The sequence below is a fragment of the Nerophis ophidion genome, linkage group LG14 (assembly GCF_033978795.1).
Source record: "Nerophis ophidion isolate RoL-2023_Sa linkage group LG14, RoL_Noph_v1.0, whole genome shotgun sequence".
NCBI lineage: Eukaryota > Metazoa > Chordata > Actinopteri > Syngnathiformes > Syngnathidae > Nerophis > Nerophis ophidion.
The window spans coordinates 2,707,890-2,729,567 of NC_084624.1; the positions used below are offsets into that span (position 1 = coordinate 2,707,890).

Here is a 21,678-nt window from a genome sequence, read left to right on the forward strand (position 1 = left end):
GGCCACATGAAGCCCGTTGAGCTTTTCAATCTGGCCAAGCCTGACATTCTCAAATCATTTGTTTTAGATCTTTAAGATGGAAACTGTAGCTGACATCATGATGTGTACTCATGTTTTATAACCACCGTAAGTCTTCAACTGTACTAAGTCTTTCAATGCTTGGAATCTACGCTTACTATGATCATCTAATACAAACCCTGTTTCCATATGAGTTGGGAAATTGTGTTAGATGTGAATATAAACAGAATACAATGATTTGCAAATCCTTTTCAAGCCATATTCAGTTGAATATGCTACAAAGACAACATATTTGATGTTCAAACTCATAAACTTTTATTTTTTGCAAATAATCATAACTTTAGAATTTGATGCCAGCAACACGTGACGAAGAAGTTGGGAAAGGTGGCAATAAATACTGATAAAGTTGAGGAATGCTCATCAAACACTTATTTGGAACATCCCACAGGTGTGCAGGCTAATTGGGAACAGGTGGGTGCCATGATTGGCTATAAAAACAGCTTCCCAAAAAATGCTCAGTCTTTCACAAGAAAGGATGGGGCGAGGTACACCCCTTTGTCCACAACTGCGTGAGCAAATAGTCAAACAGTTTAAGAACAACCTTTCTCAAAGTGACATTGCAAGAAATTTAGGGATTTCAACATCTACGCTCCATAATATCATCAAAAGGTTCAGAGAATCTGGAGAAATCACTCCACGTAAGCAGCATGGCCGGAAACCAACATTGAATGACCGTGACCTTCCATCCCTCAGACGGCACTGTATCAAAAACCGACATCAATCCCTAAAGGATATCACCACATGGGCTCAGGAGCACTTCAGAAAACCACTGTCACTAAATACAGTTGGTCGCTACATCTGTAAGTGCAAGTTAAAGCTCTACTATGCAAAGCGAAAGCCATTTATCAACAACATCCAGAAACGCCGCCGGCTTCTCTGGGCCCGAGATCATCTAAGATGGACTGATGCAAAGTGGAAAGTGTTCTGTGTTCTGACGAGTCCACATTTCAAATTGTTTTTGGAAATATTCGACATGGTGTCATCCGGACCAAAGGGGAAGCGAACCATCCAGACTGTTATCAACGCAAAGTGTAAAAGCCAGCATGTGTGATGGTATGGGGGTGCATTAGTGCCCAAGGCATGGGTAACTTACACATCTGTGAAGGCACCATTAATGCTGAAAGGTACATACAGCTTTTGGAACAACATATGCTGCCATCTCTGCGCCGTCTTTTTCATGGATGCCCCTGCTTATTTCAGCAAGACAATACCAAGCCACATTCAGCACGTGTTACAACAGCGTGGCTTCGTAAAAATAAAAGTGCGGGTACTTTCCTGGCCCGCCTGCAGTCCAGACCTGTCTCCCATGGAAAATGTGTGACGCATTATGAAGCGTGTTGTAGCCATGAAATTCTAAGTTAATTATTTTTTGCATAAAAAAAATAAAGTTTATGAGTTTGAACATTAAATATGTTGTCTTTGTAGCATATTCAACTGAATATGGCTTGAAAAGGATTTGCAAATCATTGTATTCTGTTTATATTTACATCTAACACAATTTCCCAACTCATATGATAATGTAAGTCACAGCAGCTCAGACGAGGCACCAAGTAGTGTGGGCGGGGAGCGTTTCCACAGACGCAGAGGGAGACTTTCACAACAAAGTTCTAAGTCTTAGAGATGCATCAGATATATCGATTGTAGGGGGGCTTATTTTGTACCTTTCATGTTCATTTTTGTTGCGTTTCACTTGATTGTAAAATATGTCGATCAAAAAGGGGACGTGACGTTCATATTTTGTCAATATTCAGCGTTTTATCCTTCATAGAAAAATGGAAATTTCCATTATGTCTTTTAAGGCGGTCTGTTTTAACTTGAGTGGTGATTGGTGGTCCGAGGAAGCCGGAGGGGCAGAAACCTCCACAACTGCTTCTAAACAAGTTTAATTACCAATCGTTTCACTTGATTGTAAAATATGTCGATCAAAAAGGGGTGTGACATTCATATTTTGTCAATATTCAGTGTTATATCCTTCATAGAAAAATGTAAAATTCCATTATGTTTCTTAAAGCGGTCTGTCATAACGTTTTTAGCATTCAATCACACATTATTGTGAGGTTCTATATTAGTGTTCATAAAAATTATTATACCAGCCCCCAGACACATTTTTTTCTCTAAATTTGGCCCCCGAGTCCAAATAATTGCCCAGGCCTGATTTAGGACCTACAGTGAAGTTTGACGAGCAAGGAAAAGAGGAAGCAGGTGATTAATCCATCACATCAACATTGGCACACAATAGTCGCTATAATTAGTTTGTCTGTGTTAGCACTTATAATAACAATATCACTAATACTTGGTTAATATTCAAGTCAAGAAATGCAAAAGTAGTATTGTTGGTGCTTTTTGGATGATGATTTTTATGGGGGTTTTTATTTGACGGAATAGAGGACTTCCCATTGGGTCCGCTGTGAGCGGACTTTTATTTATGTTTATTTGCGCTCGGGAACAATTCATAAAACCACTGTCAGTAACTACAGTTGGTCGCTACCTCTGTAAGTGCAAGTTTAAACTGTACGACGCAAAGCGAAAGCCATTTATCAACAACACCCAGAAACGGTGTCGGCTTCGCTGGGCCTGAGCTCATCTAAGATGGACTGATGCAAAGTGGAAAACTGTTCTGTGGTCTGACGAGTCCACATGTCAAATGTTAGAATGAATAAAAAAAACAAACATTTTTTGTCATGTGTTTCATAATGATTGTAAACGATAGGCAAAATTCCCCCTAAAAAGTAGAGTTCCCCTTTAACTATTGGCCGAGCGACAGCTTGTATTGATTGATTGATTGATTGTTTGATTGATTGAAACTTGTATTAGTAGATTGCACAGTATTCAGTACAATTGACCACTAAATAGTAACACCCGAAAAAGTTTTTAAACTTGTTTAAGTCGGGGTCCACGTTAATCAATTCCACATGCAGGTGCAAATTGTTATTATTTATATTGGGCAGCTAATGAGTTTTTTTCCCCAATTGCACGTACAAAAACATACCAAAAAAGTATAGCGCATACCGTATTTCCTTGACTTGCCGCAGGGCATATAGTATGTGCCTGCCTTCAATTACTGCCGGGTCAAACTCTCGTCTTAAAATAATTAGCGCATGCTTAGTATTACCGCCTGGTCAAACTGGTGACGTCACGAGTGACACTTCCCCTGTCATTTTCAAAATGGGGGAGGCTGATTTCAATACCGCTAATTTGAAATCTCATAAAGGGAAGAAGATTAAGAGCTATTCAGTAGGATTTAAGGTCCAAGCTTACATCACACTCACATTTTTACTGCTTACCTTTGGTAAGCGCAGGAGTGAAAAGAGGTTTTAAATGAATTAGCACCCGGGCGGCAATTGAAGGAAATAAGGTCAATCTAAAAGAGAGTGAGACGTCATCTCAAGAGTGACTTCTTTGATTATTTGGGACCCGGAAGTGCTTCACAATAACAACAAACGACACACGTTTCCTCAATTGTTACTTTTCCTGATCAAGTTGAGCAGCAGTGGACAAGATAGATAACAATAAAATCCACTTTGTTTCAAATTAAACAACTACCTAAACACACATGATGAAGAACATTGAAGAGCAGCCGAGTCATTTAAGCAACAATCAACGCCGAGCACATGAATGAACATAATTGTGTCTTTCAGGGCCGCGTTGCGGTAAAAAAAAAAATGAAAATAAAGAGGAGCTCACCTTTTAGTGACGTTTTCTTGAGATGTTCCACTTGACTGTGATCCCAACACTCCCAGAAAAGTGAGGACTGACAACTTTGAAAATGTTTACCACACCCCGCACATCTGCAGCCGGGACGCCTTCAAGGACCGCTTCAAGAGCTGGGAAATTTCAAGCTTTTTAGGACGTCATCACTTAATCGCAAAACACTGTTTTTAAACTTTTTGATCGATTGATACTTTTATTAGTAGATTGCACAGTTCAGTACATATTCCGTACAATTGACCACCAAATAGTAACACCCCCATAAGTTTTTCAACTTGTTTAAGTCGGGGTCCACGTTAATTAATTCATGCTATGCATGAGTTTGTTTTTTATAAATCACAAATAGTTTGAAAGTGTGGCATTTATGAATGTATTACTCGTAATTCTACAATTGGACATGAAAAACTGACAGGCAAGCTCTTGATACTGCAATATTTGTTTGTAAATCTTACTCCATTTGAAATAAAACAAAGAAAACATTTTTTTAATATTAAAAAAATATCAAAATGTATGAACTATTTATTTATTTCCTATTATTTATTTAAACTTATTACAATTTAATTTTTTTTAAATAGTATATTAAGGGGAATGAGAAATATAACAGGTTTTTCCACTTATTTCTTTTCACACTTTATGAACTTACATTCATATTTTGTTGAAGTATTATTCAATAAATATATTTATAAAGGATTTCTGAATTATTTTAAGAACATTTTTAAAAAATCTCACGTACCCCTTGGCATACCTTCAAGTACCCCCATTTGAGAACCACTGTTGTAGAAGCCTGCTTATTGTCTTTTTGACCTCCAGCAGTGGTGTCCAAAGTGTGGCACGTGGTTAATTTTTTAACGGCCCTAGGCACATTCTAAAAAAAATACGATTAAAAAAATTAAAAACAGAAAAAGTGGTATAAAAGAGTAAATAGGTGAAATGTGACAAGAAAATGTTGCAATGTTTATTTTGATAACACAAAACTGCCATGCAGGCTGGTATTTTCTTTACAAAACATAATAATCAAAATCAATGTATTATAAATATTCCACTTTAAGATATTTTTGGGGGGAAATGTTGAATATTTTCTGTTTGTCATATAATAAACAAAGTTGTTCTTTTTTCTAGAGAAGGGCATAATAAGAACAAACAAAAAACGTAAACAACAATAAAAGTTGATCTCAAGACAATTGTGTATAAAGTAAACAGTAAAAAAAAAAATATTTTTTTTGGATGAGTAGGACCCTTTTGGATCCCCAATAATTTTAGTGCATTTTTTGTGTGTCTTTGCTAAAAAATAACAAATTGAAATCAAAGGTGTTATGTGTTGACATGTTTAAGGCTCAAATTATTATATAATCTGAAATATTCCACTTTAAAATTCTATTGGGGCAAACTATTGATCTTTAAAAACATGATATTGACAGACAGACTTAATGTTGATCTAGAGACTTAAACCTTGAATAACAATACAAAATAATGACACATTTTAAATATTTTTTTGACCAAAATCCCTTGGGGTCTGAGTGGAGGCCTAAATGTATATTTTTACACATATATTGTATTGCTTTTTGAAAAAAAAAAAAACATATCAAAATTGCCTCCGCTTGCTTTGGTTTTTCAGTGTGCGGCCCTCAGTGGAAAAAGTTTGGACACCCCTGACCTACAGTGTGTGCCACCTTGTGTGTGTCTGAGGGGTGTGTGTTGTGTTGTGTTGTTTGTCTCACAAGGTTGCAGTGTTGCATTTCAATCCCAGCAAAACAAATGATGTCAAATAATGAGAAAATAAGCTATAAAAAATGCTAGATATCCACACAAATTGAAGTTAGTGCAGCTATGACAACATGCAGGTCTCAACTTGTCTTGTCTGCTTAAAAGCACAAGAAGAAACCAACCATCCCCCCGCCCACACCTGGCAACGCACATATCTAGGTGTACCCCCCCCCCCGAGCATACAAACAATCAGCAGGAGTCGGAGCCTCAACAACGTGCTCATGTTTCCTAGATGGTGAGCCAGCATCTTACCTGCAGATCTCAACTCAAACACTTTTGTCTTTCCTTTTGTGTGTGACTCAGGTGGGGGAGGTGGAGGGAAGGGTGGGGCACCGGGGCCTCACCAACCCTGTTCAGGTGTCGGCAAGTGTGACTCACCAGTTTTGCAGGAAAAAACTAAATATGTCAGGAGACGCTCCACAAATAGACAAAAAAGTCAGAGGTGAAATATTTCTAAATGACAAAAGTTCAAATAGCAATGATTGTCTCTCACACACACACACACACACACACACACACACACACACACACACACACACACACACACACACACACACACGCTTTTACGCTTCATAATGCGCCACACATTTTCCATGGGAGACAGGTCTGGACTGCAGGCGGGCCAGGAAAGTACCCGCACTCTTTTTTTTACGAAGCCAAGCTGTTGTAACATTTGGCTTGGCATTTTCTTGCTGAAATAAGCAGGGGCGTCCATGATAACGTTGCTTGGATGACAACACGTGTTGTTCCAAAACCTGTATGGACCATTCAGCATTAATGGTGCCTTCACAGATGTGTAAGGTACCCATGCCTTGGGCACTAATACACCCCCATACCATCACACATGCTGGCTTTTGAATTTTGTGCCTAGAACAATCCTGATGGTTATTTTCCTCTTTGTTCTGGAGGACACCACATCCACAGAGTCCAAATAAAATTTGATATGTGGATTCGTTAGACCACAGAACACTTTTCCACTTTGCATCAGTCCATCTTAGATGATCTCGGCCGGGCGAAGCCGGCGGCGTTTCTAGGTGTTGTAGACGGGTTTGGCTTTGCAAAGTAGAGTTTTACTTCGCATTTACAGATGTAGCGACCAACTGTAGTTACAGACAGTGGTTTTATGAAGTGTTCCTGGGCCCATGTGGTGATATCCTTTACACACTCATGTCAGTTTTTGATGCAGTACCGCCTGAGGGAGGAAAGGTCTTTAATATCATGGCTTACGTGCAGTGATTTCTCCAGATTCTCTGAACTTTTTGATGATTTTACGGACCATAGATGGTAAAATCCCTAAATTCATTGCAATAGCTCGTTGAGAAATGTTGTTCTAAAACTGTTTGACAATTTGCTTACAAAGTGGTGACCCTCACCCCATCCTTGTTTGTGAATTACTTAGCATTTCATGGAAGCTGCGTTTATAGCCAGTCATGGCACCCACCTGTTCCCAATTAGCCTGCACACCTGTGGGATGTTCCAAATAAGTGTTTGATGAGCAGTCCTCAACACTAGGTGTGGTGAAATTATTCTCTGCATTTGACCCATCACCCTTGATCACCCCCTGGGAGGTGAGGGGAGCAGTGAGCAGCAGCAGCGGTGCCACTCCCGGGAATCATTTGTGGTGATTTAACCACCAATTCCAAGCCTTGATGCTGAGTGCCAAGCAGGGCTCCCATTTTTATAGTCTTTGGTATGACTCGGCCGGGGTTTGAACTCACAACCTACCCATCTAAGGGCGGACACTAACCACTAGACCACTGAGCAGGTATGCCGGGTTCAGGTAAAAGGTGAGTTTTAATGAAAGTACAACTCACCAATAGCATTTCCTCTAAGCAAAAAAAAAAAAAGTAAAAAATAAAATATAAAATGAAAATAACATTGAAATGATTAATACTGTTCTATAATTATACTATTATAGTACACTATTCTACTAGAATTGTTATATTATGCTACATTATTTAACTTGCTGAATTGCAATGAATTTTCATACATATTTTTTAATATGGGGCGGTGTGGCTCGGTTGGTAGAGTGGCCGTGCCAGCAACTTGAGGGTTGCAGGTTCGATTCCCGCTTCCGCCATCCTAGTCACTGCCGTTGTGTCCTTGGGCAAGACACTTTACCCACCTGCTCCCAGTGCCACCCACACTGCTTTAAATGTAACTTAGATATTGGGTTTCACTATGTAAAGCGCTTTGAGTCACTAGAGAAAACTGCTATATAAAATATAATTCACTAATATAATTCACTAAATGAAGTTTTTTTATTTGACGTTTTTCCATAAATTAAAATTGATATTGACATATTTTGCTTGTAAAGCCACAGAAAAGTAAACAGGTTATACTTTTATAGCACTTTTCTACCTTTCTAAGGAACTTAAAGCACTTTTGACACATTCACACACTGATGGAGGGAGCTGCCATGCAAGGCGCTAACCTGGACCCATCAGGAGCAAGGGTGAAGTGTCTTGCCCAGGACACAAGGGACATGACTAGGATGGTAGAAGGTGGGGATTGAATCAGGAACCCTCAGGTTGCTGGCATAGCCACTCTCCCAAATGCACCACACCGTCTGCAAAAGCCTATAATCTTAATCATCATCTGTGGTCCTCTCCAAGGTTTCTCATTGTCATCCCACTGGGTTGAGTTTTTGCTCTGATGTGGGATCTGAACCGAGGATGTCGTTGTGGCTTGTGCAGCCCTTTGAGACACTTGTGATTTAGGGCCATATAAATAAACATTGATTGATTGATGACTTCTGGAATATGCTACTTTTTTTTTGGACTAATTAAAATACAAACCCTGTTTCCATATGAGTTGGGAAATTGTGTTAGATGTAAATATAAACAGAATACAATGATTTGCAAATCCTTTTCAAGCCATATTCAGTTGAATATGCTACAAAGACAACATATTTGATGTTCAAACTCAAACATTATATTATTTGCAAATAATCAACATAGAATTTGATGCCAGCAACATGTGACAAAGTAGTTGGGAAAGGTGGCAATAAATACCGATAAAGTTGAGGACTGCTCATCAAACACTTATTTGGAACATCCCCCAGGTGTGCGGGCTAATTGGGAACAGGTGGGTGCCATGATTGGCTATAAACGCAGCTTCCATGAAATGCTAAGTAATTCACAAACAAGGATGGGGTGAGGGTCACCACTTTGTAGGCAAATAGTCAAACAGTTTTAGAACAACATTTCTCAACGAGCTATTGCAATGAATTTAGGGATTTTACCATCTATGGTCCGTAAAATCATCAAAAAGTTCAGAGAATCTGGAGAAATCACTGCACGTAAGCCATGATATTAAAGACCTTTCCTCCCTCAGGCGGTACTGCATCAAAAACTGACATGAGTGTGTAAAGGATATCACCACATGGGCCCAGGAACACTTCATAAAACCACTGTCTGTAACTACAGTTGGTCGCTACATCTGTAAATGCAAAGTAAAACTCTACTATGCAAAGCCAAACCCGTCTACAACACCTAGAAACGCCGCCGGCTTCGCCCAGCCGAGATCATCTAAGATGGACTGATGCAAAGTGGAAAAGTGTTCTGTGGTCTAACGAATCCACATATCAAATTTTATTTGGACTCTGTGGATGTGGTGTCCTCCAGAACAAAGAGGAAAATAACCATCAGGATTGTTCTAGGCACAAAATTCAAAAGCCAGCATGTGTGATGGTATGGGGGTGCATTAGTGCCCAAGACATGGGTAACTTACACATGTGTGATGGTATGGGGGTGCATTAGTGCCCAAGGCATGGGTAACTTACACATCTGTGAAGGCACCATTAATGCTGAATGGTCCATACAGGTTTTGGAACAACACGTGTTGTCATCCAAGCAACGTTATCATGGACGCCCCTGCTTATTTCAGCAAGAAAATGCCAAGCCAAATGTTACAACAGCTTGGCTTCGTAAAAAAAAGAGTGCGGGTACTTTCCTGGCCCGCCTGCAGTCCAGACCTGTCTCCCATGGAAAATGTGTGGCGCATTATGAAGCGTAAAATAAGACAGCGGAGACCCCGGACTGTTGAAGGACTGAAGCTCTACATAAAACAAGAATGGGAAAGAATTCCACTTTCAAAGCTTCAACAATTAGTTTCCTCAGTTCCCAAACGTTTATTGAGTGTTGTTAAAAGAAAAGGTGATGTAACACAGTGGTGAACATGCCCTTTCCCAACTACTTTGGCATGTGTTGCAGCCATGAAATTCTAAGTTAATTATTATTTGCAAAAAAATATAAAGTTTATTCGTTTCAACATCAAATATGTTGTCTTTGTAGTGCATTTAATTGAATATGGATTTTCAAATCATTGTATTCTGTTTATATTTACATCTAACACAATTTCCCAACTCATATGGAAACGGGGTTTGTAAAACAATTAACTGTAAATTAAATTTAAAAGTAAGTACATTTCTCAAGAGAACTGGTTTCTCAATCTTTTAAAATGGACTTCAACTCCCCCTAAAACGGGGTTTGTACATAAAAATTTCAATGGTTTAATTGTATTGTGGAAAGTGAGAAATTGTGGAGTGTAAAGTGTTACAGTATGGGACATAACTGTATGCATGTTCAAAATAAAATACTAATAACCAAAAAGTTATATGGCCTTTATTGTCATCTTAAAATATATTACACATTAATTGCAGAATAATGTATTAGCTCCGCCCAGAAGACAACAAAATAAATAGAACGTTCATTAAATAAATCCTGCATAGAGGATATATATTATCCAGTGCAAACAATGCTTGCTATGTCAACATGAAACCGAAAATATTAATACCAAAAATAGTTTTCTACAAAGAAATACTAAATCTATTTACATCCAGTGAGTGTTTCCGTATGTCAGCACTAACGCTAGCTTGCTAGCATGTGATTGTTTTTAAAAATCCTCCAGTTTTACAGAAACAAAAACGAACAAAAATGCACTTAAAAGTGTTTTCAAAACAGCAATTAGCATAAATGTAAAATCAAATAGGGTTGATACTAATTCCTGCAACTGGACAATAATATTAAAAAGCATAAAGTGTCAAAACATATAAAACTGTCAACACATTTGAAAGTAACTTTGCTAAAAAGGTCTTACATTCAATCAGCAAACACTCACAGGAAGTTTACTTTGTTACACGTTTTGTAGATGAGTTTGAGTCATAAAGGCCACATTTCTCCATTCCTCCTGGAAACGTTGGACCAGTGATCCTGAATCTGTGGCTCCTCTTGTTCGACAAGCTTAGACCACAAAAACTGTTGGTGTAGAACAGGGGTCGGGAACCTTTTTGGCTGAGAGAGCCATGAAAGCCAAATATTGTAAAATGTATTCCCGTGAGAGCCGTGTAATATTTTTTAAGACTGAATACAACTAAACGCCTGCATTTTTAAGTAAGACCACCATTTTTAGAGTACAATAAGTCTCTTATTCTTTTTAATACCATTGGTATTCTGAAGCGAACCAAGAATAAAGCAAATACTTCTTACCATTAATGCGACCCTCCTGTACTCCAAAGGACAGCTGGGATTGGCTGAGCACCCGCAAGCTTGAACAGGTGCGGTAGAAAACAGATGGATGGATTAAAATGCATGAGAATGTTTTATATTTTGAACGTTATTTTTAACCCTGTGATTTCCAGCGGGATTATTAATTACTTATCGTGTTAAGCAATGTCAGCTAAGATTGATCTGAGAGCCAGATGCAGTCATCAAAAGAGCCACAGGTTCCCTAACCCTGCTGTAGAAGATGAGGAATTCTGGGAGGATTGATGTTATAATCCTCCAAAAGGAGTCTGGTTCTCGCTGGGATGAGAGGAAGTAGCAAGATATATTTGTTAGGTTGATAAAAAAGTACTTGTAGTTATTATGTTGGAAGGAGGCACCATCCTCTGACCAAGCTTGAAGGTGTTCTCTCACACGTATTCTCTGTTGTCCAGATCCTTCTTGTAGGCTTTTTTGATGCGGTCAATTTCGTCTTCTTCCGGAACGTCGTAGTCGTACTTCTTCTTGTCCTCCTGGTTGTCCTCCTGGTTGTCCTGCGGTGTGGTGCCCTTCAGCTCATCCCGTATGGTGTTGAGCTCCACCAGGCCGTCGTGGAGCTGACTGGCCACCTCCCTGATCTTGCTGGCAAACTCGGACTTGGCGCCCTTCTTTAGTTCTTTGGAGTCCTTGGTCACGAAGTAGATGTCCATGGCCACGAACAGTCCCGTCAGGACCCCGGTGGCCATGCTGGCGATCTGGACCGCCCTGGCCGCCGTGCTGCCGGCCACGTTGGCGATCTGCACCACGCGCATGATCTCGTTGGCGTTGATGAGGATGGCCTTGCCTGCCATGGCGCCGTCCTCGTAAAAGCTGGAGGTGAGCGCGGGGAAGTCTCGGTTGTAGGCGTTGTTCTTCATCTTGATGAGGTCGAAACGCCGCAGGTTCTCAATCCCTTGCTTGATGAAGAGAAGGCACTTGTTGAGGTCCACCATCTTCTGCTCGTAGTCCTTCACTATCTTCTCCACCTTCTTACGGTCCAGGGAGTTGTTCACCTGGTTGGAGATGCCGGCCCCCGCCGAGGTGAGCCCGCCTGCCGCCGCCACGCCCAGGCCCACCGCTGTCACGATCAGGGAGGTCCCGAAGGTGACGGGCGCCAAAGCCAAGCCGGTGATGGTGGCCACGCCCCCGATGGCGCTGGTGGAGCCGCCAGTGATCTGAGCGATCTTGGTGTTCTTGCTGAACTTATCCAGGGTGTCGGCGATGCTGCGCAATTCGATGACGTGATCCCAAAGGCTCTCTGCGCGCTCCGAGAAGAGCTTGTTGAAGACGCGGATGCCCTTCTGCACTTTGTCCGCCGTCACAGCAAACGCTCTGATGACATGTGACAATAAACACACACCATCTTCTCATCACGACCACTCAAACACTTACTTGGCCTCTTCTTTCTCCGTCATGTCCTCATCCTGAGGCGTGTCCTCCCAGGCTGAGGAAGAGCAAACATCAAAGGATGATTGACACGCACATACAGTCGTGGACAAAAGTTTACATACACTTGTAAAGGACATTATGTCTTGTTTTCCAATCATTTCTACAACTCTTTTTTTTTTTTTTTGGAAAGAGGGATTGGAGGACATTCTTCCATCCCATCCAACCATTTTCTACCGCTTATTCCCTTTTGGGTCGCGGGGGCGCTGGTGCCTATCTCAGCTACAATCGGGCGGAAGGCGGGGTACACCCTGGACAAGTCACCACCTCACCACAGGGCCAACACAGATAGACAGACAACATTCACACACTAGGGACCATTTAGTGTTGCCAATCAACCTATCCCCAGGTGCATGTCTTTGGAGGTGGGAGGGGCCTATCCCCAGGTGCATGTCTTTGGAGGTGGGAGGAAGCCGGAGTAGAACCCACGCAGTCACGGGGAGAACATGCAAACTCCACACAGAAAGATCCCGAGCCCGGGATTGAACCCAGGACTCCTCAGGACCTTCGTATTGTGAGGCAGACTCACTAACCCCTCTACCACCGTGCTGCCTGGAGCACATTCTTGTTTTTCACAAAAAACATTGATGAAGTTTGGTTGTTTTAATAATATTATGTGTCTACTGAAAATGTGAGCAAATCTTCTGGGTCAAAAGTATACGTACAGCAATGTTCATATTTGCTTCCATGTCCTTTGGCAAGTTTTACTGCTGGTTGCCATCCAAAAGCTTCTGGCAAGCTTCTGCTTGAATTTTTGACCACTCCTATTGACAAAATTGGTGCAGTCCAGCTTAATTAGTTGGTTTTCTGACATGGACTTGTTTCTTCAGTGTGAGGTGAAGTGAATTATTTTTATGTAGCGCTTTTTCTCTAGTCACTCAAAGCAATTTACATAGTGAAACCCAATATCTAAGTTACATTTAAACCAGTGTGGGTGGCACTGGGAGCAGTGAGTAAAATGTCTTGCCCCAGGACACAACGGCAGTGATTAGGATGGCGGAAGCGGGGATTGAACCTGCAACCCTCAAGTTGCTGGGACGGCCGCTCTACCAACCGGGCTGTACCGCCCCTTCAGCATTGTCCAAATGTTCTCAAAGGGGTTTAGAGTTAGACTTAGATTTCCTTTTTGTTGTCATTCAAATTTGAACTTTACAGTACAGACAAGAACTAGGTTTTGTTGCATTAGCTTGTTGTAGTGCAGGATAAAAGAGCATGCATGCATGCATCCATCCATCCATCTTCTTCCGGTTATCCGAGGTTGGGTCGCGGGGGCAGCAGCCTAAGCAGGGAAGCCCAGACTTTCCTCTCCCCAGCCAATTTGTCCAGCTCTTCCCAGCCGGGAGACATAGTCTTCCAATAGTGTCCTGGGTCTTCCCCGTGGCCTCCTACCGGTTAGACGTGCCCTAAACACCTCCCTAGGGAGGCGTTCAGGTGGCATCCTGACCAGATGCCAGAACCACCTCATCTGGCTCCTCTCCATGTGGAGGAGCAGCGTTGTGGTGAAGAAGGAGCTGAGCCGGAGGGCAAAGTTCTCAATTTACCGGTCGATCTACATTCCCATCCTCACCTATGGTCATGAGCTTTGGGTCATGATCTAAAGGACAAGATCACGGGTACAAGCGGCCCAAATGAGTTTGGGTCTCTCCCTTAGAGATAGGCTGAGAAGCTCTGCCATCCAGGAGGAACTCAAAGTAAAGCCGATAAAAGAGCAATAAGGTGCAAAAATAAATAAATAAATAGATGACTGTACAGATAAACATATTGTTATATTGTCTTTATATTACAGCCAGTTATTCCATTTTTGGGGGGAATTGAGGAGATTATTATGATGTTTTAAGTGCTGACTTTGGGAAGGACGTTCTAAAACCTTCATTCTAGCCTGATTTAGCCATTCCTTTACAACTTTTGAGGTGTGTTTGGGGTCATTGTCCTGTTGGAACACCCAACTGCACCCAAGACCCAACCTCCCCCTGATGATTTTAGCTTGTCCTGAAGAATTTGGAGGTAATCCTCGTTGTTCATTGTCTCATTTACTCTCTGTAAAGCAGCAGTTCCATTGGCAGCCAAACAGGCCCAGAACATAATACTACCACCAAACAGGCCCAGGATATAATACTACCACCAAACAGGCCCAGAACATAATACTACCACCAAACAGGCCCAGAACATAATACTACCACCAAACAGGCCCAGAACATAATACTACCACCAAACAGGCCCAGAACATAATACTACCACCAAACAGGCCCAGAACATAATACTACCACCAAACAGGCCCAGAACATAATACTACCACCAAACAGGCCCAGGCCATAATACTACCACCAAACAGGCCCAGAACATAATACTACCACCAAACAGGCCCAGAACATAATACTACCACCAAACAGGCCCAGAACATAATACTACCACCAAACAGGCCCAGAACATAATACTACCACCACCATGCTTGACAGTTGGTGTGTCGTTTACAACCATTTCATCAGCACTTTCAAAGCTGACTGAGCAGTTTGCTCCTGAGCACTATTCCACCATTGGTGCAGTGTTCATAAATGACCAAGTGGTCAGGGAAAGATACTTTTTGCTTTCTTATTTAAAAGTTACATAATTAACTTTTCACATTGGCAACTTACACTCCACAGTTTTCCACCATTCCATGAGATCATTCATATCCTGGAAGACAAAAAGCAAAATGATTGTAACAGCAAGGTGGTCGCCGCAAAGACGGCGGCTTTCACCAACTGACCTGGACGTCCTCAGGCTGCGGACTGTCCACACGGAACTCGTCCAGTCGTTCAAACAGAGGTAAGTTTACACCTTCGTTCTTAAAGCACACACAAAATAGGATTCGCACAAATTAAGCACAAGATAAGCAGGGTTTCATGTTTCATCGTACAGCTGTCATATTACGCCTGTACTGTATATACCTTTATATACATACATATATACCTGTACTGTATATACCTTTATATACATACATATATACCTATACTGTATATACCTTTATATACATACATATATACCTGTACTGTATATACCTTTATATACATACATATATACCTGTACTGTATATACCTTTATATACATACATATATACCTATACTGTATATACCTTTATATACATATATACATACATACCTATACTGTATATACCTTTATATACATACATATATACCTATACTGTATATACCTTTATATACATACATATATACCTATACTGTATATACCTTTATATACATACATATATACCTATACTGTATATACCTTTATATACATATATACATACATACCTATACTGTATATACCTTTATATACATATATACATACATATATACCTATACTGTATATACATACATATATACCTATACTGTATATACCTTTATATACATACATACATACCTATACTGTATATACCTTTATATACATATATACATACATATATACCTATACTGTATATACCTTTATATACATATATAAATACATATATAGCTATACTGTATATACCTTTATATACATATATAAATGCATATATACCTATACTGTATATACCTTTATATACATATATACATACATATATACCTATACTGGCTCACCTGCACTGGCTTCCTGTGCACTTAAGATGTGACTTTAAGGTTTTACTACTTACGTATAAAATACTACACGGTCTAGCTCCATCCTATCTTGCAGATTGTATTGTACCATATGTCCCGGCAAGAAATCGGCCTTCAAAGAACTCCGGCTTATTAGTGATTCCCGGAGCCCCAAAAAAGTCTGCGGGCTATAGAGTGTTTTCTATTCGAGCTCCAGTAACAGTCCGGTAACAGTTCGAGATGCTACCTCAGTAGAAGCAGTTAAGTCTCACCTTAAAACTCATCTGTATACTCTAGCCTTTAAAATAGACCTCCTTTTTAGACCAGTTGATCTGCCGCTTCTTTTTCTTTTTTCTCCTATGTCCCCCCCCTCCCTTGTGGAAGGGGTCCGGTCCGATGACCATGGATGAAGTACTGGCTGTCCAGAGTCGGGACCCAGGATGGACCGCTCGCCTGTGTATCGGTTGGGGACATCTCTACGCTGCTGATCCGCCTCCGCTTGGGATGGTTTCCTGTGGACGGGACTCTCGCTGCTGTCTTGGATCCGCTTGAACTGAACTCTCGCGGCTGTGTTGGATCCACTATGGATTGAACTTTCACAGTATCATGTTAGACCCGCTCGACATCCATTGCTTTCGGTCCCCTAGAGGGGGGAGGGTTGCCCACATCTGAGGTCCTCTCCAAGGTTTCTCATAGTCAGCATTGTCACTGGCGTCCCACTGGGTGTGAATTCTCCCTGCCCACTGGGTGTGAGTTTTCCTTGCCCTTTTGTGGGTTCTTCCGAGGATGTTGTAGTCGTAATGATTTGTGCAGTCCTTTGAGACATTTGTGATTTGGGGCTATATAAATAAACATTGATTGATTGAGCTGTGCTGAGCCAGATGAAGATGCAATCACTACTGGCTCAGCAGAAGGTAGTTAGAATGCAGTCCGGACTGTCAATCATGTCCCAATGACAGGTGGACTAGTCATTGAAAGAAGGGGATGGGGACACATCTGCAGTCCTCTCTAAGGTTTCTCAAAGTCATTCACATTGACATCACACTGGGTTGAGAGTTTTTCCTTGCCCTTATGTGGGATCTGAACAGAGGATGTTGTTGTGGCTTGTGCAGCCCTTTGAGACATTAGTGATTTAGGGCTACATTAATTAACATTGATTGATAAGTTTAAGACAGTTGTTCTCAAATAGTTGGGCAGGCCCCCATGTGAGGTGTGATGCATGTTACCTCATGGAACACACTTTTTTATTGTTGCTGTACCAGAATATGATGAAGCTAATGTAGGACTTGTCTTCACTGAAACCAAGGTGGGGGACGAGGAAAGAAGTATGGTTATAACAATTATCCATTTCATCCATTTTCTACCGCTTATTCCCTTTTGAGGTTGTGGGGGGCGCTGGTGCCTATCTCAGCTACAATCAGGCGGAAGGCGGTGTACACCCTGGACAAGTTGCCACCACATCACAGGGCCAACACAGATAGACAGACAACATTCACACACTAGGGACCATTTATGTTGCCAATCAACCTATCCCCAGGTGCATGTCTTTGGAGGTGGGAGGGGCCTATCCCCAGGTGCATGTCTTTGGAGGTGGGAGGGGCCTATCCCCAGGTGCATGTCTTTGGAGGTGGGAGGGGCCTATACCCAGGTGCATGTCTTTGGAGGTGGGAGGAAGCTGGAGTAGAACCCACGCAGTCACGGGGAGAAAATGCAAACTCCACACAGAAAGATCTCGAGCCTGGATTTGAACCCAAGACTGCAGGAACTTCATATTGTGAGGCAGACGCACTAACCCCTCTCCCACCGTGAAGCCCAAAGTGAAATTGTGCCGAAACCCGGGATTGAAGCAGAGACCTTTAGATCTTCAGTCTAACTCTCTCCCAACTGAGCTATTTTGGCAATTAACAATAACAATTGTTAATTGTTATTCGGCAATAACAATTTTGTCAACAAATTGTAATATTTATAGTCACGGTGGAAAGGGGGGGGGCGCAAAATATTTTCTTCTTCCTTTAGGGGGCGCAACAGAAAAGATTTAAGCAGTGCTAATTTAACATATTTGACTCATATTGGAAGTAATATAAATTGTTTGTTCTTGGCAGAGCGTTTTCATTAATATTTTTTCTTTGCCCTGCCTGAGACAAAATGTGTTGTTTTATTACCAACACTAAAGCTACACCGCAAAAAGTCAGTGTTCAAAAACGAGAAAAGAAACATAAAAATGAGGGGTATTTTATTTGAACTAAGCACAATTATCTGCCAATAGAACAAGAACATTTGGTTTGTCAAGACTTTCCAAAACAAGTAAAAATAGCTAACCTCAATGAACCCCAAAATACCTTAAAGTAAATATATTCTCACTAATAACAACTGTACTACTACCATATTTTTCGGACTATAAGTCGCAGTTTTTTTTTCATAGTTTGGCCAGGGGTGCGACTTATACTCAGGAGCGACTTATGTGAAATTTTTTACACATTACCATAAAATATCAAATAATATTATTTATCTCATTGACGTAAGAGACTAGACGTCTAAAATTTCATGGGATTTATGGATTAGGAGTGAGAGATAGTTTGGTAAAGGTATAGCATGTTCTATATGTTATAGTTACTTGAATGACTCTTACCATAATATGTTAGGTTAACATAGCAGTTGCTTATTTATGTCTCATATAACCTACACTTATTCAGCCTGTTCTTCACTATTCTTTATTTAGTTTAAATTGCCTTTCAAATGTCTATTCTTGCTGTTGGGTTTTATCAAATAAATTTCCCCAGAAAATGTGATTTACACTCCAGTGCGACTTATATATGTTTTTCCTTCTCTATTATGCATTTTCGGGGGGTGCGACTTATACTCCGGAGCGATTTATACTCTGAAGAATACGGTATATGAGTATGTATTTTCTATTGTTTCATTGAAAATAAAACAGCAAAGTCCATTTGGCTGTCATTTGTTTTAATATGAGACACAATTGTGTCAAAGTCATGATTTTTTTTTTACATGCTTGAAATAAGAAATGATTACTTAAAAAAGTAGTTTTCTACTTGTGAGTGTTGATGACACAGCTTTGCAACAGTTGATATTCTACTTTCAAGCATGTTTTACTCAATATAGCTCATCAAATCTCAGCAACAAGCTGTAATATCTTACTGACATCATTTCGGACCAAAACCCTTAAAACAAGTAAAACACTAGCATAAAATCAGTTTAGTGAGAATAATTATCTTATCAGACAGAAATTATCAGCTTTATTTGAGCTATTTTATCTTACTTTGATTTCAGTTGTTGCAGTGTAGATGCTAAAGAGGAGGAAGTACTGCTCCAGTTGAATATTTATGTTTCCTCATCTGTTGTGTTTATGCAGAAGTTGTAATGTTTTTAATCTCCAATGAAGACTTTTAGAAGGGGGAAGCAGACAGACTACTCCCAGATGCTGCCTTGTCTTGGAATGCAGTGTGGAAAAAACAAATGTTTGTGAACATTTTTCTGTGCTAGGCACGCAGATGACGCCTCCAGGAGACAAAAGATTACGCAAGGCAGGAGAGAATTAGGTGACCGAAACCTGCTTTTTGTAGTGACGCTGCCATAGATGATGATGTGTTATTGTGTCAGACAAACAGCCAGCGGGTGGAACCAGTTTTACATCTTTGTGGAGTGTGGGATTTAATGCTACCTTCTATGGCGCTCTACCAGGTGTGCAATATGGGACCATACGGAACAATAACAACACAAAAAGGGCTGAGAAACACCAAAAAACTAAACAGATTCTACAATAATAAACCATAAATTAATCAAATTAAAAGTACCTCTTCCTCATGTGTTCTTCTCTGGGTCACTTTGGCCTGCAACAAACATGAGCAAAAAAATAGATAAATATCAACACACAACAGTATAAATGTAAATATACAATTAGCACAGGAATCTAAAAAGAGAAAAACACATACTACAACTGGCCACTACATTAGGCACACCTGTGTAAATCAACATAGGGACTTTGGAAGCTCAAGTGGGTTATAGTTAATAATAATAATAATGGATTAGATTTATATCGCGCTTTTCTATTGTTAGATAATCAAAGCGCTCACAGAGAAGTGGGAAGCCATCATTCATTCACACGATGGTGGTGGTAAGCTACATCAGTAGCCACAGCTGCCCTGGGGTAGACTGACGGAAGCGTGGCTGCCAGTTTGCACCTACGGCCCCTCCGACCACCACCTGTCATTCATTCATCATTCATTCACCAGTGTGAGCGGCACCGGGGGCAAAGGGTGAGGTGTCCTGCCCAAGGACACAACGGCAGCGATTTGGATGTCAATAGGTGGGGCCATGAAGACAAACTATTGTAGTATTTATATAGAAATGAGACAGTTGCTTTTTCCATCCATCCATTTCCTACTGCTTGTCCCTTTTGGGGTCGCGGGGGGTGCTGGAGTCTAGCGCAGCTGCATTCAGGCGGAAGGCGCGGTACACCCTGGACAAGTCGCCACCTCATCACAGGGCCAACACAGATAGACAGACAACATTCACACACTAGGGACCATTTAGCGTTGCCAATCAACTTATCCCCAGGTGCATGTCTTTGGAGGTGGGAGGGGCCTATCCCCAGGTGCATGTCTTTGGAGGTGGGAGGGGCCTATCCCCAGCTGCATGTCTTTGGAGGTGGGAGGGGCCTATCCCCAGGTGCATGTCTTTGGAAGTGGGAGGGGCCTATCCCCAGGTGCATGTCTTTGGAGGTGGGAGGGGCCTATCCCCAGGTGCATGTCTTTGGAGGTGGGAGGGGCCTATCCCCAGGTGCATGTCTTTGGAGGTGGGAGGGGCCTATCCCCAGGTGCATGTCTTTGGAGGTGGGAGGAAGCCGGAGTACCCGGAGGGAACCCACGCAGTCACGGAGAGAACATGCAAACTCCACACAGAAAGATCCCGGGCCCGTATTTTGAGGCAAACGCACTAACCCCTGTGCCACTGTGCTGCCCGGTTGCTTTTTGTTCCTGCTAAATGTTAGTTTGGAGTATAATCTCTCGTCAACACTTCACACTTCTAATTTTGTGGCTTCTTTCTATTATGTTTTCTTTTTTCTATAGCAGATTTTGCATATTTTTGACCTAAATTAAGTCTTATGTGTATTTCAGTACAGTATTTGTCTTGTAATCTAATATATTTTGCAACGTCCGTTTTCAGGTTAAGGGTATTGTCCATTTCCATGCTGATTAAGTCATTCTTTAAATGCCTGTTTTTCATGTTGAGTGCAGGGAAAAGTGTTGATGCGTTTCATCTTCAACTCCTGCCTCATTAATACAACACATCACCACATTGGTGAGCCTTTGACTAAAGGATGTCGAATGACAAGGATTGAGGTGGCATGGCTAAGAAACGTAAAGGTTTGTGCTACACATCCAGCTTCCCCCATTTAAGTCACTTCCATTGTGTTCTCGGGCAAGGCACTTCACCCACCTTCCTCCCAGTGTCGCTCAAACCGGTGTATGAATGTGAACAATTAGAAATGTCCGATATCGGACTGCCGATATCGGCCGATAAATGCTTTAAAATGTAATACCGGAAATTAT

The 21,678-nt window shown here is 41.2% G+C and overlaps 2 protein-coding genes and 1 non-coding gene across 18 annotated transcripts in view; all 3 read right to left on the minus strand.

The window, feature by feature from the left end:
• The window catches only part of LOC133567954 (dentin sialophosphoprotein-like), a 62,877-nt gene extending 51,697 nt beyond the window's left edge, over positions 1–11,180 (minus strand). For 7 of the 10 annotated variants that reach the window (XM_061919595.1, XM_061919591.1, XM_061919598.1 and 4 more), the window contains exon 1: positions 3,763–3,912. The gene's annotated coding sequence lies outside the window, so the exon portion shown is untranslated. Of the gene's footprint in view, positions 1–3,762; positions 3,913–11,039 lie in introns of those variants that run through there. The other 3 variants (XM_061919594.1, XM_061919590.1, XM_061919593.1) reach the window with 3 other exon arrangements.
• The window catches only part of LOC133567956 (uncharacterized), a 51,714-nt gene continuing 40,194 nt past the window's right edge, over positions 10,159–21,678 (minus strand). For all 7 annotated transcript variants that reach the window (XM_061919600.1, XM_061919605.1, XM_061919603.1 and 4 more), the window contains 5 exons: positions 19,921–19,956; positions 15,265–15,342; positions 15,152–15,191; positions 12,465–12,516; positions 10,159–12,404 (listed from right to left, as the gene is read on the minus strand). In XM_061919600.1, coding sequence (XP_061775584.1) covers positions 11,465–12,404; positions 12,465–12,516; positions 15,152–15,191; positions 15,265–15,342; positions 19,921–19,956 — 1,146 coding nt within the window. In that variant the 3' untranslated portion in view covers positions 10,159–11,464. The remainder of the gene's footprint in view (positions 12,405–12,464; positions 12,517–15,151; positions 15,192–15,264; positions 15,343–19,920; positions 19,957–21,678) is intronic.
• Positions 17,935–18,007, minus strand: trnaf-gaa (transfer RNA phenylalanine (anticodon GAA)). Its single transcript has one exon. It is a non-coding gene; the product is annotated as a tRNA-Phe (tRNA).